Raw genomic sequence first — 25,408 nt, 5'->3', positions numbered from 1 at the left:
AACATTGGCTATAACTTTTGCAATATTGAAGATAGCAACTTGATATTTGGCATGCATGTGCATCTCATGAAGCTGCACATTTTGAGTGGTGAAAGATCAAGGTCAAGATCATACTTCAAGGTCAAAAGTCAAAAAATACAATCCAAGGGAAGTAATAAGCTTTAAACGGGAGATAATTTCTAGTTTATGACAATTATTAATCCATATTTGCAACAAGCATACACATTTTCAAGAAAAGCATTCTGATCAGGTTTCATGATTATTGAGTTATATATATGCCTCTTAGAGTCGTAATCACTTGTGTTGTTTTATTCAGATTTGACCCGATGACTTAGATGTTAGACACACGTGATCAAGATTAAATTTGACCGACATATTAGTAATTTAAACACTTTTAAAAATGCATTAAGATTTAGTAAAAATGTGGCTTTTATGATTGTAACAATTATTTTTATGATTTGTTTTCATAGATATAAAACGTCTGTTTTTTATTATCAACTATTAACAACACTGCCTGAAAGACCGCGTATTCATGGTGGTGATATCAGGGAATGAAGGTCACGGTTGTGCGAACGACTCGCAGGCCATCTACCCGCAGCTCCTGTTCGCCACAGGGGACGATCAAGGGGCACCGGAAACAATGGAAGGTGAGTATTGCGGTTACTACTTGTCAATTATCTTGCAATCAGATACCTATCGAATGAACGTCCGATGTCATGTTTTCAATGTATGTTTGACGAAAATAATCATAAAATAATAAGTGGTAAATGTGATACTCAATATTTTTATTACTTTGAAGAGTTTTTAATTTTTGAATAGGATCATTTGCAAAATGTGTTAATACCTTCAATTAAATGTGACTCATATGAAATCCAAGTAGAGATCTATATTATCATTTTTATAGTTTGCAGTGTATTTCCGACATTGATATATCAATTCCTTTCACCTATAATCAATAAACATACTTTGCAATGTATCAGATGCCTGATGAGTTTTAAAGTCCAGCGAATGTAAATACAAATCAGTATGTGTGTTAATGCCCACTACTTAAGTATCTAAATATGACCCATCTGTGTTAATTATCCTCTCTCAAGTTATATAAATGCTTTTGCAATGTAATCGATCTTATTGTTTCCATTTCAATTCCAGCTCATAACTAAATTTCTTATGATTCTGTTTCAGGAATCTCAAAAGCAGACGTGGTTGCCATATTTATCAAATAAGAGTGGCAAAGAAGGTTCACCAACACCGATATACGGACTTGAATCATGGAAGCAATGTGCACTGTTACGCAACTAACATCCAAATGAAAATTTTAAAAAAAACCTGAATGTATCACAAGTACAAGCTGAATGTATCACAAGTACAAGAAGGGAAATGAACGCTGTTAGCTTGAGAGGCTATATTTTCCAAGTTCACACACACATCGTATGCTTGAAAATTACGATGTAGTTCAATGAAGTAAAAAAAAACATAATATGCTTGATAAGTGACTTGATCTACATACCAGTAAATGAACACTCTCCATATTTAAGATTCTTAATATTTTTAATCTCCAATGAAGTAGACTTACACTGAATCTTTACATGAAATGTCATTGTACACCAACAAATAACATAGAATGATGTTAAAGGGGCCTTTTCACAGATTTTGGCATTTTTTAAACTTATTCATTAAATGCTTTATATTGATAAATGTAAACATTGGATCATAAAAGCTCAAGTAAAAAATCAAGAAAAAAATTAAAAAAAGGAAAAGAACATTGCCCGGAGCAGGTTTCGAACCAGTGACCCCTGGAGTCCTGCCAGAGTCCTGAAGTAAAAACGCCTTAGCCTACTGACCTATTCCGCCGAGTACACATTCTTGACGTATTTTATACCTTATATAAGCAATCTTCGTAGTTTCACAAAATTTAACGAAAAAAACAGAACTCTCCAAATTATGCAATCGTTTTGCGTTGCAACGCTTTATAATTTTTAGGTTTTAAAATCGTCAAAAGATGCATATAATGGCTATATTAGATCATGGTTAATGTTCAGTATTACTGTTTCCTCACAAATATCATAACTAAAACGAAAACTTACGAATCTGAAACAACTTTTTTCAATTTTGTCAAGTTACCAAAGCGTGAAAAGATCCCTTTAATCGATAAGACTTTAGGTCCAATTTCACACTGATGTTGTATATTTGTGTTGTGAATTTTTTTTCAATTTAACATAAATTTTAAAATATTATAGTAATAATATTGTATTTTTTCTGATTGTTTTCTTTGTATACTGATACTACGTACCGTATGTTAAGTATGTTTTTTTATCCTTAAAGTTGAGCTTATAAGACCCTACCGATTAATCTTCAGTTCTGTCGTCTGTCCGTCTTTAAGTCTGTCTGCATCTGCATCTTCCCGTCTGTCAATCTGCATGTTCGAATATCCAAATCTCTGCATGTTCGATTATCCGAATCTCTGCATGTTCGACTATCCGAATCTCTGCATGTTCGACTATCCGAATCTAGATCCTTTTATAACTCAAATACTGCTGAAGCTATGTTGATGACACTTGGTATCTCGACAGACTGCCAAATGGGAAATATGCATGTTATTTATTTCAGTTGTTCGTAAGACACATGTGGATGCGTAAGTAATAATTATATTTGAACATGAAGATATGGATCCTGCAATTATTTTAACAGTACTCAATCTAGAATATCGAAACGTGATATGTAAGAAGAGGGCCCTATGGGAAATTTATTTTAGTAATTTCTTCAAACAGACATTGCGATTTCTATGGCAACATACGTTATGGTTACAGAAATAATTCAAAACTAAAATCTGGATACTGCGATAAGTCAATATGCACGTAAGTTAGTTGATGAAACTCAGTATCTCATTAGAAGGCCATTTGGAGAACAAGCGCCTTATTTCAATGTTGTCGGTCCAAAATCTGAATCCTGTGCTTATTCAAAGGAAAATATAAATAGATAAATAGGGGTATATGGTGAATATGCACGTTACTTCGGTGGTTCGATCCGTCAGACCGAACTTGTTGTTGCTGTGGTTACATAAATAATTTAAAACCAAAAACTACATCCTCAACGTATGGAGATTCTGTTCTTACTACGACCACATTAATCCGACAAGGGACTGCTGATTCGTCTTTGAAAACGCTCCTGTTGTTTATGGTTCCGTTCATAAATTGTCTGTGTTGTTTCACAAAAGTGTTTCTTTCTATTGTTTCCTTATGTAGTGTTGTAAAAAAAGCAGGGTGTCATAATATTACAAAAGTATATATTAAAAACTTAACTACATTAATGTGTGACCTAGACAATGTAAATAACATGAACTGCTCTTGTATTGCAACACCTTGTTGTTGTTTTTTTTAAGTAAAACGACAGGGTTCCAAACCGCATTACAAAAATATCGCCGTTATTAACTTTATTTTTGCAAAGTTATTGAAATACATTTGCAATATATTTAGTGCATTTAAGCAGAGACGTAGATAACTACGTCTCTGATTTAAGACAGTTTTTCTTGCCGTTTTCGTCAATATCTTAAGATTTAACAATAATTTATTACATACGTCTGAAATCGGTGCCAAAATTTCCCGTTCTTTGCAGCATATCCGTGTACATGGATGCTTAACACGTCGAATTTTTGGCCAAGAACACAGGCTTATTAAATAAATTAATTCTGATGTATTTCACATTGCAATTATCAGCATGTAACTTTTTTATATGCACTCGTTGAAATTCTTTAAAAAAAAAAATGTTTAAAGATGTAATTTAACATACCGCTGTATTTACATCCATAATAATGAACCTCACACAGTCACGTGATCCTGCACCCTGCATTTACTACTTTCTAACCTATAAGCGATGTAATCGATTAAATAGTTCGCTACCGGTAATTAAAATCAGGAGCTCTACAACAACAAAAACAATTGCAACACGGAAGGAAACATCAACATAAAAAAATATATTCTTTTATCAAGAAAATAATTATAATTAGTTTTACTTGCTGGAAGTTTCATTTACAACAAACATACGTATTAGTTAATGGTTAGTATGTGCTTCGCTTTGGTATTATTATAAAATGGAGAACACCAGTATTTCGGACAGTCTGTATAATGTAACAGGACTATATAGCCTTATCCTCTATTCCTATAACTTCGTGCAGCCCTATAAGATCGTGTACTTTTTTTATGACGTAAACTTCTAAGCAACATTCGAACGCACGTGCCCGAAAACTGTTCACTTTTGTAACGCGAGAATTTCCACAGCCTATAAGACAACAATCATGAGGAAAAAACAATAAATATGATATAAATTGTCCGTTTTTCTGACCTCGTTCCAAAGAAAAAGCCTAAACAGCGCTTAAAATCTGCACATTTCCTTCACCAGACGGCTATGTTTGTCAATGTTTTTATCGTAAAATGTTGTAATAAGAGTAGTTTCCCTTGGAAGCCCGTCTCGAATTTGTATTGTGCTCTCTGTACTTTGCATTACAATACGATTAAAGTATGCTGTGTATGCGGAAAATTTTACCCCCAAATGATGACACGAGACCATACGTTAAGATCGTGTCCGGCCTATTGCCATAAAGGTTCTCACTGCGTCAATTTGGGATTTTGTCACAAAACAACTGTCATAAGAAGGGGTGACAGCCTTTTATGCCCCCATTGTGAATAGAATTTTATTTAGCTATTTTCCGTTAGTAAATACACTTTATCTAGACCTCTGAATACAGTTATCACAGTTCATATTTCGTTTTTATGAAGACCAGTTTTGTTTAAACCATTATTTTCAATACAGTTTATTCACGAAATTCATCTAAAACAACACATATTTAATACAAATAAACACATATTCACAAAAACATATATCGGCTATTATAAACACATCTCAGGGCCTCGCTGTGATGTCACCAAAATCGGTGCACGATCTTATAGGGTAATTCTGTGTGACGCAGACTACCATATACATGAATGTTTAAAGGTACGTAACTCCATTATTATTAGCTGTCAACCAACATATTTCACTCGTTATTTGTTAAACAAAAGATAAATCATAAAGATATATCAAGTTTAGTTATTGTCTTTTGATTTTTCATGAAAGATATGCCATTTTGATTTAAGGTGCACAAACTTAAAGGTTTAGAGGCTATATTTTTTTCAATGTTACTCCCGAGATAATAATAAAACATAAGCCATCATTTGCCATGACATGTTACTTATTCAATTAACCTTTATTTAAATAGATTTACACTAAACTGTCCAATACCTAGCTGATAAATTAGAAGGAGAAAAGAAACAGCGTTTACTCGTTAACGTAAATTAGACTTACGTTTATTGTTCTTGAGCCAAAAGCAAGTGAGAGAGAGAGAGGTTTTCAGCCTACACAGTGGCTTTTACACTGTTTGAAACAATAGATCCCATCAGAATTTCATGTATATAAGTAAAATGAAAGCCCTGTCTTAACTGAAGACATTACAACACATGTAGCTAAAGAAACTTCAGCGTACATATAGTACAGTGTATTGACAGACCTGTACGCTGAAGGGAATCCCATATCGAAAGTCAACCAGAGTCGTAACATATTTATGTCACGCTTTAAATCAAAGACAGTTCATTTTCTTGGATACATTTCTACATATATTGGTAAATGAATATAAATTACTGCATCGGGGCATATTTTAAGGTTCAAATGTTTCAAATTTATCTTACAATAGATGAAAATAACTCATCAGCCTGAAATTCATAATTTTGACGCCATTGTCGCATTGTCAAGTGACGAGTTTTCATTTGGATACTTTCGGATTAACCTTGACATTTTTTATGAAATTGTAAACATTACTTTCATTTTCTGAAATCTATTATTTGTGATGAACAACTTACGTCTGGTGGATTAAAAGACTGATTTCAAAGTGAATTTGGTAATTTTAAATAATTTTTACTTTGAGTTTGTATTTACACTACAATTTGTTGACAAAACAAGCAAGAATAATTTAAAATACCGGGAAATGTCATTCTGAATTTAAAAACATTTGAGCAAAGGGTATGTTACTAAAAATAGAAATAACGTCATATGACTGTGAAATCTCGGGAGATTCGCATTTCAAAAATGTCTTTCGCATCGCTGTTTTTCTTGATATGTTAGAGCAGAAAAGATAAATTTTAAATGTTTAAGATAGTATTTTGTGAAAGAATATATCAGTTAAATGTGAAAAATGTCAATCTTTCCGGTCAAGTGGTTGATTTGGGCCAATAACTGCATTTAACAGCTGTTTTGGACCGGGTTTGTTAACTGTCAACTTTTCGGGAATTTCTGGTTGACTTTCCTAATGGGGTTGGTCCATAACTTTAAAGTCGCGCCAGTCAAAAATCATAAAAAGCGACATTTAAAGTTATGGTAGCCAGAACTACAACACATGATAACAATTTTACAACATAATCTTAACGCCAAATTTAATAAATGTATGGGCATCGGAGGCTCCAAGTGATACCCAGTAAACACCATGAAATCCATGAGGAACAAAGGCCCAATTATTTAATGTAGTTCAAAATAGACTGGTAGCAAGGATAGAAAGGCAGTAAATACAAGTTAGATCAGACACCAGATACTTATAAATAATAAATAGTAAAAGTAATATATAAATAAATTATTCCTACTGCAATCAACCGTTTATAAACCATGCATTTGTATCTTTATTTCCGCTGTGTGAATTACGTTATTCATTTATTCATTAATTGTTTTGAACAAAAACAATAACCATTTGTATTATCATCATGGCAGATGAAACCACTAAACAACACAAATGGCAAATTCAGGTGCTTATACTGAGGTAAGACTTAAATATTCAGTTTACATTATTTTCTGTGAAAGGAGACGGATACAATCAATTGCAACTCATTTTCTTGACTCAAAACATCAGCCTCATTCTGGGAAAACTGGGCTAAATGCATACGAGTGAATTGTCATCCCAGATTAGTCTGCACAGACTTATCTGGGCCGATACTTTTGTTTTTTTGTGGTGTTTTTTGTTTAAAAGAAGCCTCTTAGTGGCAAACATAATTATGATGTAGGGAGAAAGTGTTGAACCTAATTAACCTGACACTTTACCCAAATGCATTAACCCCAGTTTTCGCAGAACGAGACTCACATACATGTTAACTTTGGCTATGAATATTGCGACTTCAATATTGTCCATCTGAATTGGCAAAATCATATGCTTCCTTTTATCAAAGAGTCAAAATGAGAAGAAAGGATAATCATGAATTGCATACTGAAAGAAATAACATTTAATATGGAATGTATGCGTATGAGAAAAATCATACATGTAACTCTGTATGCCTCCGACATAATGGTGCTCATTTGTTATCTGTCTGTGTGTCACTGTGTCAGCATATGTGTGGGCATTGTCATGGAGACACATGATAGAATTTGGAACATTCAAACTCTTTTCTTATATATTTTGCTTGAATAAGATTTTTTGTTTTTATAAGTGGACTGCATTTTCTATATGTAACTCAACAATAAAATTGTATATTCAAAAGAATGTATTAAAAAAAACTAAACTTTTGAATCGAAATATATATCAGGAAAGAGTGAAGATTTGTCTGTGTCTATTAACTATTATCCTTACATGATTTAGAACTAAGTAAGAAAATTGTCGTTAAATGAGTTATTCTTTGCAGGAACCAGAAAATTCCACATCAGAAGAACTAACTGCATCTTCAAATTATTGCACAACAACTGATAAGGTGGATTTAGAATGTGAGGTCACTTTCAACAAGAAAAGGTTAACCATAGTTTGTATATCCGACACACACAGCAAGCTACAGCTATCCGACTTGTCACGCATCCCACCAGGGGACATTCTGCTTCACGCTGGGGACTTCACACTTCGTGGCAGTCTACGGGAAGTTCATGAATTCAATATCTTGTTAGGTACTTTGCATATTCTAGAATTTAAAGGGCTGTTTTACTGTTTGAAGAGTTGGGTAATATTTTATAACAGTACCGGGTATTTAATGTTACACATGCAATCTGATTTTGTAATAAGAATGAAAACTGTATTGGTCACAATATGTCTGTGGTTCGTGGTCTGTCAACATTTAGCTTGTAGATTCTATAGAGGCCAGATTTATTTTCCAATCTTTTTTAAACTTTGTCAAAACAACTGTCTCATGGATATATTGGCAATGATTGAAACTGGGTCATGTTTGGTCAAATCAAGTTCAAATTAAAGAAAAAGCCAAATTAAAGAAAAAGCTTGTTAACACTCTAGAAGTCACATATATTATCAAAACATCATGGAACTTGGTCAGAACATTTGTTCTTATGATGTCTTGGCTGAGGTTGTTTTTAACCAGGTTTTCCGGAGGAAAAAACTGGTTATTAGATTGGCGAATGTCGGCGGGCTGGCTGGCGGGCAGAACAAGCTTGTCCGGGCCATAACTTTGTCGTTCATTGTCAGATTTTAAAATCATTTTGCTCATTTGTTCACCATCATTAAACGGTGTGTCGTGAGAAAGAATTACGTCGATATTTCCAAGGTCAAGGTCACAATTTGAGTTTGAAGGTCAAAAATGGTAATAAATGAGCTTGTCCAGGCCATAACTTTGTCGTTCATTGTGAGATTTTAAAATCATTTGGCACATTTGTTCACCATCATTAGACGGTGTGTCGCGCGAAAGAATTACGTCAATATCTCCAAGGTCATGGTCACAATTTGAGTTTGAAGGTCAAAAATGGCCATAAATGAGCTTGTCTGGGCCATAACTATGTCATTCATTGTGACATTTTAAAATCATTTGGCACATTTGTTCACCATTATTGGACGGTGTGTTGCGCCAAGGTCGCCACAACTAAAAATAGATTGATTTTGAAACAACTATGTAACTATGAACAATCAGTAACAATGCACATTTTGATTTTGAGTTGTCTCTCTTTATTAGACTTTTTTTATAATTGAAATCAAGGTCAATTTTACACAAGGGGGTTAACAATACACAGTTTGAATTGTCTCTCTTTATCAGACTTTTTTTCAACTGAAAACCTGGTTTTGTGACAATTTTGTCCCTTGTTAATGGTTGTGGTCTCATTAGCAGACAAGGTAGCTTCTGACCAGTCTGTTTGAATGCGCTGCATGATGTGGAGCTAGGCTGGCTGCATATGGCATAAGTCCTATTTTCTCATATCATTCTTTTCCTATGAAACAGCTTGGCAAAGGAGTTTAATATTTGGTAATAATATCACATTGCAGTCCTCAACAGAATTTGCTCAAATCACTCACTTAGATTCGATCTGGCCATGGTAAATGTTTTATGCTCTGGGAATCAAAAGGTTTATATAAACTTGTATATCACAATGAATAAATATTTTTCTCTGAAACAATTGGGACCTGGCACAGATTTAATTTTTGAAATGTTATGGTGGCCTTACATTAAGTTTATATAGCACGTACCCCTAGAGTCACACTGGCCATACCCTAGGGGTCTAATGATTTATTTACACTCGTTTATCATAACACTGTAGAAATGGTTCCTCTTTAACCACAGAGTACTATTTGTCATATTACATCTACAGCGGTCCTGTACAAAGTGTTTGAAAACTATGCACCTATGCTCAAAAAAGGCATAACATGTCTTGGTAATATTAACTTGCTATTTATTTTGAAATGTATCGTCTGGGTTATTTTTCAGCTAGTTAAACAACCGCAACAGTTTGTTCTTTTGTCCATAGAAAATTCATGGGCAGTCATTTAAGAATATGAACCTCACTCTTGGATAGGGTGGCGTAATGCATGGTAAAATATTTTCAGCTTTTAAGGTATTATTTGTTTTAAGATAGTCTCTTATTTTATGCTTTCCGGTGGTTTATAGAGAAATATCAGTGAAATAAAACTGATATTTCAATGTTTCAAACAGTGAAAAATAACAGTGAAAAATATTGATATTCTTCACTGATTTACTGTGAAATGATGTCATTTTTTTTTCGACGAAATGACATCATTATTCAAGCAACATTCTCCAGTTAAACTTTTACAATGTAAAAAACAGTGAAAAAAAGCATAAAATAAAAAGAAAATTTGTTGGATTCTGTGAAATACGGATTTTAATTCACTCTTGATCATACAAAATATATATTTTTATGATCACTTGTGAAATAAAATCTATATTCCACCGAATCCAACAAATATCCACATTTTTTTAGCAGAAATCTAGTTTACTTAGAAAGTGTCATCACATATAAGCCTGTGCAAACTGCAATGGCTAATCTGTCACCATGATTTGGTCGGTTGCATTAAGCCCTGTTTTCCCAGAGCATAGGTAACATGATTGTACAACTTCAGGCCACTTACCTCACCCAGTGAAGATAGTGATAGCAGGCAACCACGAGGATTGTTTGGAAGTCCCTTCAGCATCCTTGAAACTCAGTCGAAGGCTTCATTTACAGAAGAACTATGGTAGGCTAAGTGCTATTTTTATGCCCCCCTTCGAAGAAGAGGGGGTATATTGCTTTGCACATGTCGGTCTGTCAGTCGGTCTGTCCACCAGGTGGTTTCCGGATGATAACTCAAGAACGCTTGGGCCTAGGATCATGAAACTTCATAGGTACATTGATCATGACTCGCAGATGACCCCTATTGATTTTGAGGTCATTAGGTCAAAGGTCAAGGTCACAGTGACCCGAAATAGTAAAATGGTTTCCGGATGATGACTCAAGAACGCTTAGGCCTAGGAACATGAAACTTGATATGTAGATTGATCATGACTCGCAGATGACCCCTATTGATTTTCAGGTCACTAGGTCAAAGGTCAAGGTCACAGTGACCCGAAATAGTAAAATGGTTTCCGGATGATAACTCAAGAACGCTTAGGCCTAGGATCATGAAACTTGAAAGGTAGATTGATCATGACTCGCAGATGACCCCTATTGATTTTCAGGTCACTGGGTCAAAGGTCAAGGTCACAGTGACCCGAAATAGTAAAATGGTTTCTGGATGATAACTCAAGAACGCTTATGCCTGGGATCATGAAACTTCGTAGGTAGATTGATAATGGCTGGCAGATGACCCCTATTGATTTTCAGGTCACTAGGTCAAAGGTCAAGGTCACAGTGACCCGAAATAGTAAAATGGTTTCCGGATAATAACTCAAGAACGCTTATGCCTTGGATCATGAAACTTCATAGGTACATTGATCATGACTCGCAGATGACCCCTATTGATTTTCAGGTCACTAGGTCAAAGGTCAAGGTCACGGTGACCTGAAATAGTAAAATGGTTTCCAGATGATTACTCAAGAACGCTTATGCCAAGGATATGAAACTTGATAGGTAGATTGATCATGACTCGCAGTTGACCCCTATTGATTTTCAGGTCACTATATCAAAGGTCAAGGTCACGGTGTCCTGAAATAGTAAAATGGTTTCCTGATGATAACTCAAGAACGCTAATGGCTACGATCATGAAACTTCATAGGTACATTGATTATGACTTGCAGATGACCCCTATTTATTTTGAGGTCACTAGGTCATAGGTCAAGGTCATGGTGACCCGAAATAGTAAAATGGTTTCCGGATTATAACTCAAGAACGCTTATGCCTAGGATCATGAAACTTCATAGGTACATTGATCATGACTCGCAGATGACCCCTATTGATTTTCGGGTCACTAGGTCAAAGGTCAAGGTCACGGTGACCCGAAATAGTAAAATGGTTTCCGGATGATAACTCAAGAACGCTTATGCCTAGGATCATGAAACTTGATAGGTAGATTGATCATAACTCGCAGTTGACCCCTATTGATTTTCAGGTCACTATATCAAAGGTCAAGGTCACGGTGTCCTGAAATAGTAAAATGGTTTCCTGATGATAACTCAAGAACGCTAATGACTACGATCATGAAACTTCATAGGTACATTGATTATGACTTGCAGATGACCCCTATTGATTTTGAGGTCACTAGGTCAAAGGTCATGGTCATGGTGACCCGAAATAGTAAAATGGTTTCTGGATGATAACTCAAGAACGCTTATGCCTAGGATCATGAAACTTCATAGGTACATTGATTATGACTCGCAGATGACCCCTATCAATTTTGAGGTCACCAGGTCAAAGGTCAAATTCACGGTGACCCGAAATAATAAAACCGTTTCCGGATGATAACTGAAGAACGCTTATTCCTAGGATCATGACACTCGATAGGTAGATTGATCATGACTCACAGATGACCCCTATTGATTTTCAGGTCACTAGGTCAAAGGTCAAGGTGACCAGAAATAGTAAAATGGTTTCCGGATGATAACTCAAGAACGCTTATTGCTAGGATCATGAAACTTCATAGGTACATTGATCATGACTGGCAGATGACCCCTATTGATTTTCAGGTCACTAGGTCAAAGGTCAAGGTCACAGTGACAAAAAACATATTCACACAATGGCTGTCACTACAACGGAGAGCCCATATGGGGGGCATGCATGTTTTACAAACAGCCCTTGTACTCTTATGAGACTGGTGATTATCCCCACGCTTTTTGAAAAAAAGGTGGGGATATTGTGGTTATCTCCGCCTTCCGTCCGTATGTCTGTCCATCCGTCCTGGCCACTATCTCCTCCTACACTAAAAGCAATAGAACCTTGAAACTTACACACATGGTAGCTATGAGCATATGCGCGACCCTGCACTATTTGGAATTTTGATCTGACCCCTGGGTCAAAAGTTATAGCGGTTGGGGTGGGGCCGCGTCAGAAATTATCACTCATTTTTTTAGGTTATTTTACATTTACTTCTTTATTTCTACACCGATTCACTTCAAATTGATACTGGACCTCTCTTATGACAATACGGTCAATCTCAACCATGCATGGCCCCATTCCCAACCCTGGGGCGCCCCGCCCACATAGGCCACACCCACCAAAAATTTCCATTTACTATAATTTTTTCATTTCTACACGGATTCACTTCAAATTGATACTGAACTTTTGTTATGACATTAGGGTCAATCTCAACTATGCATGGCCCCAATCCCAACCCTGGGGCGCCCGCCCACATAGGCCACACCCACCAAAAAATTCCATTTACTATAACTTTTTCATTTCTACACGGATTCACTTCAAATTGATACTGAACTTCTCTTATGACATTAGGGTCAATCTCAACTATGCATGGCCCCATAACCAACCCTGGGGCCCCGCCCACATAGACCAAACCCACCCAAAATTGCCTTTACTATAATTTCTTCATTTCTACACCGATTCACTTCAAATTGATATTGAACTTCTCTTATGACAATACAGTCAATCTCAACTATGCATGGCCCCATTACCAACCCTGGGGCGCCCCGCCCACATAGACCACACCCACCCAAAATTGCCTTTTACTATAATTTCTTCATTTCTACACCGATTCACTTCAAATTGATACTGAACCTCTCTTATGACAATACGGTCAATCTCAACTATGCATGGCCCCATTACCAACCCTTGAGCCCCGCCCACATAGACCACACCCGCCCAAAATTGCCTTTTACTATAATTTCTTCATTTCTACACCGATTCACTTCAAATTGATACTGAACTTCTCTTATGACAATACGGTCAATCTCAACTATGCATGGCACAATTACCAACCCTGGGGCGCCCTGCCCACATATGTCACACCCACCCAAAATTGCCTTTTACTATAACTTCTTCATTTCTACACCAATTCACTTCTAATTGATGATGAACTTCTCTTATGACAATACGGTCAATCTCAGCTATGCATGGCCCCATTACCAACCCTGGGGCACACCTAGGTCAAACATTCGGCGTGGGGATACGCGTCGGCCTCTGCCGCGCCATTTCTAGTTTTGTAAATATTTTTAAATTAATATATGTTTGTTATTAACTGAATCAAAAGTGTTATATGCAGAATAGTATTAAATTAGTTTTGTTAAAAAAATGCAAAAGATTTAAATATTGACGCTGAAGTGATGGTATGTTGAAATGGCCACTCCCCATGTGACTATGATGTATTGGTATGCTTAAAGGGAAACTACCAAGTTAACTATAATGTAATGGCATGTTTGAAGCACCACCCTCGAATTGACTACGACGTAATGGTATGTTTAAAGGGCCACTCCCAAATAGACTTTGATATAATGGTATGTTAAAAGAGCCACTCCCCAATCAACTATGATGTAATGGTATGAAATTGCCCAATCCAATATGGTGTAATGTTTAAAGCTCATGTCCAAAATGACTTGCAGAAAAATCAGCTTTGCTGACAGTTTTCTTCTTTGACATTTGACCAATCAACATGAAAAAATACAACCCTTAAAATGGTCAGATTGATTCGGTAATTGTTAATCGTCGATTATTTTATAAGAACCATACATGTTGAACAGAAATCTCTTGGTAAATGGAGTTTTTCTCAGAGGTTTCACCAGAAGGTTGGATGTTGTGATATTTGTATTTCAGGTGTGAGTGAACCCCATCAGATATTGAGCAACTTTATATACCTTGAGGATCAGTCTGTGATTGTGTCCGGACTCAAAATCTACGGAGCACCCTGGTAGAACATGATATTACTTTACATGTTTAACTGAAATTGAGTGCTTATTTGAAGCAATAGTATCATTATGAAGTCTTTTTTATCACATCTCTTACCCTGTTTCCCATGTAATATAACCATTACAAATATTTTTATCTTACACATGTGTAATATACTTTTTATGCCCCCCTTTGGAGAAGAGGGGGTATATTGTTTTGCACATGTCGGTCCGTCGGTCTGTCGGTCCGTCCGTCCACCAGATGGTTTCCGGATGATAACTCAAGAACGCTTAGGCCTAGGATCATGAAACGTCATAGGTACATTGATCATGACTGTAAGATGACCCCTATTGATTTTCAGGTCACTAGGTCAAAGGTCAAGGTCACAGTGACTCGAAATAGTAAAATGGTTTCCGGATGATAACTCAAGAATGCTTAGGCCTAGGATCATGAAACTTCATAGGTACATTGATCATGACTGGCAGATGACCCCTATTGATTTTCAGGTCACTAGGTCAAAGGTCAAGGTCATAGTGGCTCGAAATAGTAAAATGGTTTCCGGATGATAACTCAAGAATGCTTAGGCCTAGGATCATGAAACTTCATGGGTACATTGATCATGACTGGCAGATGACCCCTATTGATTTTCAGGTCACTAGGTCAAAGGTCAAGGTCACAGTGACTCGAAACAGTAAAATGGTTTCCGGATGATAACTCAAGAATGCTTACGCCTAGGATCATGAAACTTCATAGGCACATTGATCATGACTGGCAGATGACCCCTATTGATTTTCAGGTCACTAGGTCAAAGGTCAAGGTCACAGTGACTCGAAATAGTAAAATGGTTTCCGGATGATAACTCAAGAATGCTTACACCTAGGATCATGAAACTTCATAGGTACATTGATCATGACTGGCAGATGACCCTTATTAATTTTCAGGTCTCTAGGTCAAAGGTCAAGGTCACCGTGACAAAAAACATATTCACACAATGGCTGCCACTACAACTGACAGCCCATATGGGGGCATGCATGTTTTACAAACAGCCCTTGTTAATTGTTTTCATTGGCTTATTTTCGTTCTATTGACAATCGCATTTTGTTATTTTGCTGAAATGACGTTGCAACATCAAATGACATCACGAAATGTAAACAACATTCAGGATTTATCATTATGTTTGTGTAAATATTTTTTTATTTGCTCATTTAAAATCATGTGATAAAAAAGATCTGACACTCGTTGTCATTTCATACCATATTCTATTAAACTCGTCCAGGAAATTCGTTAGTAAGCTTGCCAAAGGCTCGCTTACTAACAAAATTTCTGAACTCGTTCAATAAAATATGGTATGATATGACAACTTGTGCCAAATCCTATATATATTTAAATTGAAGTGAAATAACATTGATTTTGTGTATGGTTTATCTTTGTAGGTCTCCGTTATTCTACAGCACTGCATTCCAGCTGCAAAGAGGGGAAATGTTAGCAAGGAAGTGGAGAAAAATACCAGATGATGTGGACATTCTCATGACACATTGTCCACCATATGGTGAGTTTATAGTCCACCATATGGTTAGTTAATAGTCCACCATATGGCTAGTTAATAGTCCACCATATGGTTAGTTTATAGTCCACCATATGGTTGGTTAATTGTCCACCATATGGTTAGTTAATAGTTCACAATATGGTTGGTTAATAGTCCACTATTTGGTTAGTAAGTAGTCGATCATATGGTTAGTTAATAGTCCACCATATGGTTAGTGTATAGTCCACCATATGGTTAGTTAATAGTCCACCCATATGGTTAGTGTATAGTCCACTATATGGTTAGTTAATAGTCCACCATATGGTGAGTAAGAAGTCGACGATATGGTTAGTTAATAGTCCACTATTTGGTTAGTAAGTAGTCGACCATATGGTTAGTTAATAGTCCACCATATGGTTAGATAAAAGTCCACCATGTATAGTCCACCATATGGTTAGTGTATAGTTCACCATATGGTTAGTTAATAGTCAACCATAGGCTTAGTTAATAGTAAGCCATATGGTTAGTTAATAGTCAACCATATGGTTAGTTAATAGTCAACCATATGGTTAGTTAATAGTCAACCATATGGTTAGTTAATAGTCCACCGTGTTGTTAGTTAATAGTCCACTATATGGTTAGTTAATAGTCCACTATATGGTTAGTCAATAGTCCACCATATGGTTAGTTAATAGTCCAATATATGGTTAGTTAATAGTCCACCATGTTGTTAGTTAATAGTCCACTATATGGTTAGTCAATAGTCCACCATATGGTTAGTTAATAGTCCAATATATGGTTAGTTAATAGTCCACCATGTTGTTAGTTAATAGTCCACCATGTTGTTAGTTAATAGTCCACTGTATGGTTAGTTAATAGTCCTCTATATGGTTAGTTAATAGTCCACTATGTGGTTAGTTAATAGTCCACCATATGGTTAGTTAATAGTCCACCATGTTGTTAGTTAATAGTCCTCTATATGGTTAGTTAATAGTCCTCTATATGGTTAGTTAATAGTCCACTATATGGTTAGTTAATAATCCACTATATGGTCAGTTAATAGTCCACCATGTTGTTAGTTAATAGTCCTCTATATGGTTAGTTAATAGTCCAATATATGGTTAGTTAATAGTCCACCATGTTGTTAGTTAATAGTCCACCATGTTGTTAGTTAATAGTCCACCATGTTGTTAGTTAATAGTCCACCATGTTGTTAGTTAATAGTCCACCATGTTGTTAGTTAATAGTCCTCTATATGGTTAGTTTATTGTCCACCATATGGTTAGTTAATAGTCCACCACATGATTAGTTAATAGTCCACCATATGTTTAGTTAATAGTCCATGATGTGTTTAGTTAATAGTCCACTATATGGTTAGTTAATAGTCCACCACATGATGAGTTAATAGTCAAACATGTGGTCATATAACATTCCACCATATGGTTAGTTAATAGTCCATGATGTGTTAAGTAAATATTCCATCATATGGTTAGTTAAGCTTTATTGGTCATTGTCAGCTCGGGGAACTACTTACATGTACCCAGGTACTCTAAAGTATACTTACATGTACCCCAGGTATGGTAAATATACTAAAACATACCCGGGAAGTTTAACGCTTAATCGTTCGTTGTCGGCTATTTTTTTGTATGTAAAATTTTCTGTTAAATGGCCTCTATATTATTGAAACTTATACTCAAAAAGCATGTTGATGCAGTTTTTTAAAAAGAGAAGTTTGTTTAAGAATATCGTTTTACAGTAATCGGTAGCGCGTTTTACGACATCGGATTTGGGGCAGGAATACAACTGGGGTACAGTCTAATATATCGACCAGGTACGTTTAAGTATATTAACCATACGTGGGGTACATGTAAGTATACTTAAGAGTACCCGGGGTTTATAAGTAGTACCTGAGCCGACAATGACCAATGGAGCGCTAGTTAATAGTCCACCATATGTTGTTTTTTAAATTAATGTTAACAAATATGTGTTCCTTATATGGTTAAAGCCTAACATTGTGAACACTCTAGATGTCACATTTTGGTGATCAATCTTCAGGACACTTGGTTAGAACATTTGTTCTTATTATAGCTCAACCTAATTTGAAAATTGTTCTAGTCAATTGAAAAATGTGGCTTCAAGGGGCCACAGTGAAGCCTTGTCAAGACTTAAGAAGTCACATGTTTTTGCCCAGTTAGCTTAAAGCTAGCAAAACATTTGTTCTTATGATATCTCAGCAACATACACAAATTATTGCAAGTTGGAAGCAAGGTCAGAAGACCCTTTCATTATGCACACACACAAAAAGTTGCATAGATTTGTTCAGTTACATAAGTGAGCAACATAGGGACTTAAGCCATCTTGTTATTGATTATCCTCAAATGTTATATGTGGCCGAAACGGGTCAAATAATATAACATCCAAATTTATCAACTCATACTCATTTTATTCAAGCATCCTGTTCATCATTTTTATGCCCCTTTCGAAGAAAAGGGGGTATATAGTTTTCGCACTGTCCGTCTGTCTGTCTGTCAGTCTGTCACACTTTTCATGTCCGCTCTCTAATTCAAATAGTTTTCATCCGATCTTTACCAAACTTGGTCAGAAGTTATATCTAGACAATATCTAGGTCAAGTTTGAATATGGGCCATGCAAGGTCAAAAACTAGGTCACGGGGTCACTTAGTGCATTTCAATAACCACTTTTCGTGTCCGCTCTCTAATTCAAATAGTTTTCATCCGATCTTTACCAAACTTGGTCAGAAGTTGTATCTAGACAATATCTAGGTCAAGTTCGAATATGGGTCATGCCTTGTCAAAAACTAGGTCATGGGGTCACTTAGTGCATTTCAATAACTTCTATCAAAGCGTTTATTGGGGGCATATGTCATCCTATGGAGACAGCTCTTGTTGTAAATGACATTACTGACAAATTTTACATTTTAATGCAAACTCAAATTTAAAACAATCGTTAATATTTCAAAATATATCTTAAAATGCAAACTGTTAACAATAATTTAGAAAGAAATAGGATTTATTTATGTATTATGATGTCGTTGTCAGAATGTCAGATGAATACTTATCAATATGACTGTTAAAATTATACTACTTATGTTACTTATCATAATTTCTTTTTTATCTTAAAAAAATGTATGCAAAAGAGCTTGTTGTATGTGTGACACACAATGAAGACAAATACACACTAAACATGCAGGTATATGTGACACATATTTGAAGAAAAGCATACTTTACTAACAGGTATATTTGTCATATTAAATGAATTCAAACACTCAAACACACTGTTTACTTCTAGGAATTTGTGACTCATATTGGTAATTCAAACGATGAAGGACCCTCTATACTTGTAGGTATATGTGACCCTCTATACTTGTAGGTATATGTGACCCTCTATACTTGTAGGTATATGTGACCCTCTATACGTGTAGGTATATGTGACCCTCTATACTTGTAGGTATATGTGACCCTCTATACTTGTAGGTATATGTGACCCACTAAACTTGTAGGTATATGTGACCCTCTATACTTGTAGGTATATGTGACCCTCTATACTTGTAGGTATATGTGACCCTCTATACTTGTAGGTATATGTGACCCTCTATACTTGTAGGTATATGTGACACGAATATACAAGGTCAGAACTGTGGTTGTGAAGCGTTACTACATGAGCTGCAAACAAGACTGAAGCCAAAGTTCCATGTATTTGGACATATACATGAAGGTATGAGTGTCAAAATGTCAATGGGCTCTTACAAGCTGCATTCTCAGAAAACTAGGCTTAATGTCTGTGCATGAAATGTCTTCCCCAATTAGCATGTGCAGTCTGCACAGGCTAATCATGGCTGACACTTTACGCCTACACTGGATTTGTGTTAAACAAAAAAATATGAAAGCGGAAAGGGTCGTCCCTAATAAGCCTGTGCAGACTGACTGCGCAAGCTAATCTGGGATGACTTTTTATGCTCCCCATATATATATATGGGGAGAATATAGTTGCCAGTTTGGGGTTCCTTACTTTCTTCCGTCACACTTTTGTTACCGGTTCTCATAGTGCCTTCAATATTTTTCCGATCTCTTACATATTTGTCATGTAGGTACCTTTCATAGACCTCTACCTTTTGATGAGGTTTGAGGTCACTGGGGTCAAGGTCAAGGTCACCGAGGCTAATAATAGATTTTTCTGTCACAATTTTGTTACAGTTTCTCATAGCGCCTTCCATATTTTACTGTTCTCTTACATATTTGGCATGTAGGTACCTTGCATGGACCTCTACCTTTTGATGAGGTTTAAGGTCACTGGGGTCAAGGTCAACGAGACTAAAAATAGATTTTTCGGTAACAATTTTGTAACAGTTTCTCATAGCACCTTCAATATTTTACCGATCTCTTACATATTTGGCATGTAGGAACCTTGCATGGACCTCTACCTTTTGATGAGGTTTGGGGTCAAGGTCAAGGTCACCGAAGCTAATAATAGATTTTCTCAAGGTCACACTTTGGTTAAAGTTTCTCATAGCGCCTTCAATATTTGATCGATCTCTTATATATTTGGGATGTAGGTACCTTGCATGGACCTCTACCTTTTGATGAGGTTTGAGGTCACTGGGGTCAAGGTCAACAAGACTAAAAATAGATTTTCTCAAGGTCATTCTTTTTTTCCACACAAACCATATATTGACAAAGCATCATTGGGGAGCATCCATCAGTTTTAATGATATCCTTATGTTTATGCATTAAGCTAAGTAATCTAGTGGAAACTTACAACTGGCTTGCAAACAGCTTATGCCTTAATAGAAGCTTTTTAAATCCCTTTTTACCAGGTCACTCTCCTGTATTGAAAAAAAAGTTGTATAACATATACCATGATAAATATATGAACAGACAAACATGGCCAACATATAAAGCCAACAGAAAATCATCCCAAACTAAGTTGATTTTCAGGACAAAAATAAATGAATATATACTCTTAAAAGCTTGAAAGTGTAGACAAAATTCAAAAGGAGTCAAAACTATCATTGGTCTACAGTGACAATTCCTAAAAAATTCTGTCTTTTCAGGATTAGCTTTAGCTCACTTTTAAATTGCAAAGTTTACAAACAAGTAATTTTAAAGTTTTACAAGTTAAATTGTGTATGAAATAAACAACATAAGTACAATTTTATACAAAACCTTACAATGCAAAACAGTAATATGACTCCATACAATTAGCAACCTAAGCCAGATACTCTTTAAAACAATATAAAGATTCTCGAGAAATTCGGGCCTGGTATTAATATAATTCAGCCTGAGGAACAAAATAACTGCTTAAAGTACGGTAATACAAAATTTAATTTAATAAAAAATAACTTTTGTTGTTATATTGCAGGGTATGGTAGAATGGAACATGATGGCACTCAGTATATTAACGCTTCAATGTGCACGAGGAAGTACAAACCTGACAATCCTCCAGTGGTGTTTGAAATCGATAATCCAGCGTACAAACTGCGGGAACGTGTCTCAGTGAAAGGATTGGCTTCAGCATCGAATGGAATTAATCATTGATTAAAAACCGATGGAATATAGGTTGCATTTGTGATACATAGTGAGATAACTTGATCAAAGTGTGATATTATGTTATATTGTTGCAAATATTTAATAAGTGTTTCTGAACCTTCAACTAGTCTTATGTAAAATAACATTGTGTCTTCTTTTAGAAAGATATTTTGAAAGCATTGTTTTAACATTTTTACTTATATATATATATTCTAATGTTGATCTTGTTGGTTTTCATTTAGTATGGATGGGTTTATTTATGTATTTTACATTTTGTCCACATTTGCTGTCTTTAGACTCTCTTCAAGTGTATACATGTATGTGTTTATGTTTTATATTCTATTTATGACCTCTTTCGAATAAGAGGCCTATTTTATTTTATTAAGCCAGCATGCTGACAGGGTATTTTTTCCATATGACAGGTTTTATATAAGATTGTAACGTTAAATGACATAATTAAATACATAATAGCCTACAGATCTCCAATTTGTATTTTGATGCGTCTCGCGTGAGCACTGATACATAGTTGCAATAGGAACTAGTATTCGGATCAACTTCCCATCTAATAACCGGTTGAAACCATTCAAGAACTATGTAATCATAGCGAGCAAGTTTACCTATCGGTATAATTTAAATGAGCTTTTTGCAGTAGTTAGTCCTTCTTAACCTGTGTGAGTGTATTTCAACATTTTAAACTGTAATGTATGTGAATAATGGCTATTTTAGCTTTGGAATTAATATGTTTGTTGAGTTGGAGATGTACTGAAGTTAGGACCTAGTACCATTTTCATCAAAAACTGTTTTTCATACCCTTCTCTATATAGTATATATATATGAATGGATGGGGTAGTGGACTATAGTTAAGTCCTTTTGACCTAAGCTTTTGAAAATGTTTGTAAAAATAAAATAGTGGACAATTTGATAACCAGCCAATTCACACCAGACACTGAAGACTAATGGCATAGTTTGCCGTTCAAGCACCCCTTATTTGAATCATTCACTTTTCACAGAATCTTCGCCACTTATTTCTGATATGTTTGTTCCCATAAAATGGAGGTAGTTTTCAGTAAGAGCCAAAACATGCAGCCCATTGGGTCAATTTTTATTACAGGTGTATATTTCTGTCAATGACCTTGTGAAAGTGCAATCATCCAAATTGGCAAGCCTTATTGCGAGGAAAGAAAAAAATCTGTCACTTAAAATTAACAATCAATCGAAGGTCAATGTCAATGTGGCTTATTATACAAAGTTGTTTCTTTGCAGACCATTTTGTTTCCGCCGCATTTCTAGTGAAAGCTTTGAGCATCGATCGTCTACGTTCATTTGCCCGGTACTCAGAATGAAATAAACACCCCAGGAAACCCGATACCTTGTGAGCAGTGTAATACAATTGGAGCAGTGCTCGTTATTATAGCATGAACTTACATAGGGTAAAACTGTGACTAATTAAATAGTATATATACAACCCCCATATACACTTATTAAGACATCATTCTATGTACATACCGGTAACCAATTAATTTATGTGACAAAGCTGTCAAGTATTTCATTATATTTTCCAAAATAGTGTTGGTAAAAAGAAATAAAACCCGAGAATGTTGAAAAGGCACTATTGATAATACATAAGGCAGTTAAAAGTACATTTTTATGCATATGTGCCCACATACACTTACTCTATTCCTCTACAAAGTAAAGAAATTGCAACAAAATGGCTGCAAATTAGGTTTTTGTCACCAAAAAGAATTATAAAGTCACTGCTCACATAGGGATTCCTGGTCTTCTCCAGATGTTTTCCCAACATGGTCATTAAAAACGCGAATTTCTCCACAAGAAATAGTTTTATGGAGAAACCCTGCTGAGAGGTTATGGCAGCCGTGTAAGTTTGTATAAATCCTTTAATTATTGTAGTGGCTTGCAAATTAAAGCAGTTTTACTCCCCAAAATGCCTGAACATGGCCCTTTTTGGCCGATCTTATACTTCAGGGAGCCACAGTTCGCTCATTTTGTCAGGATTTTTTCTACATGTAGGCCATGTAGTTATCAATGTTAATACACAGTTGTTACAAATTAGACTTTGAATTTTTTAAATTTTTTTGCAATTTACTTACCCTATGTTAGTTAATGCTAAAATAACGAGTACTGCTCCAATGGTATTACACTGCTCAAAAGGTATCGGGTTTCATGGGGTGATGAAGGAGTGTGTCGTGTTATAAAGTCAGCCAATCAGTGGTAAAGGTCACATAAGCTGGTAACATGAAACCGTTTCCACGCATTATATATAGACAGCTTACCTTCAATTAGGATCACATCATGCTGCTGTCCGGTCAACGCAATGGTTGGTAAATAAGTTTGTACTCTTAACAGGTCGGAACAATAAGCAAAATTGTCCTTAACATTATCAGTGGTACCCTCGTATAGAGAATGAACAGGCACCAATCTGCTCTGCTGAAAAATAGTTAGTCCAAAACCTGTTTGCAATAACCAAAATACACAATGTTATATCAGCCTTTTAAGCGTTTGTCGAATATTGTTAAGATTTTCTTTGCGTACAAATGGGAAAAGAAAATAGGTACTATTCTGACAAGCCTCCGGCTTCGTGGTCATTAACAATAAACACAATTTTTTGCTAACAAAAATTGTTTAGCTCCACACTCCTTGTTTTCTATACAAGCACACCTTAGCTGACGGCAGTTGAGCCTTGTTTTCAGCGATCTTCTTATCCAGCTGCTCCTGGCCCATGACGGTGAACTGGAAGAAGTTTCCGTCCGCGCCGATCGAGATGAACACGGTGCCGTCGTGACTCTGCAGCAGCCCCGTAATGTGACCGTACACGTTGTCGTGGACATTGAGGGTTCAGGAGGCGCCCAGCTCGGAGATGTCGAATTGGTGAACGCGGTTCTGGATACGGAACTGACCATTCTGCAGACCGAAAAGCGCATGCTGGCCATTCTTACTGAAATTATAATGATAAGTTAATTCCACATTAGCCCCCTGATTACTGGGATATAAGTCGTCGATTTTCACAAGGCGCAGTATGTACACAAAACATATTTTTACGATTGTTGGTGAAACTTTAGTGGTGGTTATAACAACAAAAAAATGAAAATTAAGTGAAAATGCTGAATCAATCTGCACGCAAAATTGCCGTTCCATGCTGTCACAAACACATGTTACCGTGGTGCAAGATATTCATGCTGTATTTTGGTACTATTTCACATTTCATAACTTATGAGAAAATCTCTACTGGCAATACCGCCTTATATGGCTTTTTATGTCCCCACCACTATAGTGGGGGAAATATTGTTTTTGCCCTGTCTGTTGGTTGGTTGGTTTGTTTGTTTGCTCCAACTTTAACATTTTGCTATAACTTTTGCAATATTGAAGATAGGAACTTTATATTTGGCATGCATGTGTATCTCACGGAGTTGCACATTTTGAGTGGTGAAAGGTCAATGTCATCCTTCAAGGTCAAATATATGGCTTCAAAGCGGCGCAGTAGGGGGCATTGTGTTTCTGACAAACACATCGCTTGTTAATGTAAAGATCTCTATTGATTCATAATATTCATGCATGTACATTTTATTTTACTGTGCAAACTTAAAGAGGTCATTTATTATTGAATACTTCCTAATTATTGTTTACAAGACCTTCCTGTACTTTCAATTTGTTCTGGAAACCCCCTACATAATTAATGATGAGGAAAAATGCTTTTAGCAGCTAACTCCAAAAAGGTTTATGGTTTGAGTTCCATAGTTTAGGATATATCAAACACTTTTGAATAATCAAAAAATTCCCAAGTGTACCC

The 25,408-nt window shown here is 35.9% G+C and overlaps 1 protein-coding gene across 2 annotated transcripts; it reads left to right on the top strand.

Annotated features, from left to right (window-relative positions):
* Positions 1-3,893: 3,893 nt before the first annotated feature.
* On the top strand, positions 3,894-22,078 carry LOC127859901 (metallophosphoesterase domain-containing protein 1-like). 2 transcript variants are annotated; one of them, XM_052397504.1, is made up of 8 exons: positions 3,894-4,053; positions 6,787-6,835; positions 7,689-7,941; positions 10,349-10,462; positions 14,461-14,554; positions 15,966-16,081; positions 19,682-19,792; positions 21,437-22,078. In XM_052397504.1, the coding sequence occupies exons 2-8, from the start codon at positions 6,809-6,811 to the stop codon at positions 21,610-21,612; spliced, it is 891 nt and encodes a 296-aa protein (XP_052253464.1). In that variant the 5' UTR covers positions 3,894-4,053; positions 6,787-6,808; the 3' UTR covers positions 21,613-22,078. The 2 variants fall into 2 exon arrangements, with proteins under 2 accessions (XP_052253464.1, XP_052253465.1); XM_052397505.1 differs by lacking the exon at positions 6,787-6,835.
* Positions 22,079-25,408: the final 3,330 nt, after the last annotated feature.

This window comes from Dreissena polymorpha, chromosome 15, assembly GCF_020536995.1.
Source record: "Dreissena polymorpha isolate Duluth1 chromosome 15, UMN_Dpol_1.0, whole genome shotgun sequence".
Classification (NCBI taxonomy): Eukaryota; Metazoa; Mollusca; class Bivalvia; order Myida; family Dreissenidae; genus Dreissena; species Dreissena polymorpha.
This window is presented reverse-complemented; position numbering and strand designations above follow the sequence as displayed.

Excerpts from the sequence above, each read along its gene's own strand:
- LOC127859901 (XM_052397504.1), top strand. The coding sequence starts at position 6,809 with ATGGCAAATTCAGGTGCTTATACTGAG. Across the intron at positions 6,836-7,688 it reads ATTCAGGTGCTTATACTGAG|GAACCAGAAAATTCCACATC; the intron begins GTAAGACTTAAA and ends TATTCTTTGCAG. Across the intron at positions 7,942-10,348 it reads TGAATTCAATATCTTGTTAG|GCCACTTACCTCACCCAGTG; the intron begins GTACTTTGCATA and ends GTACAACTTCAG.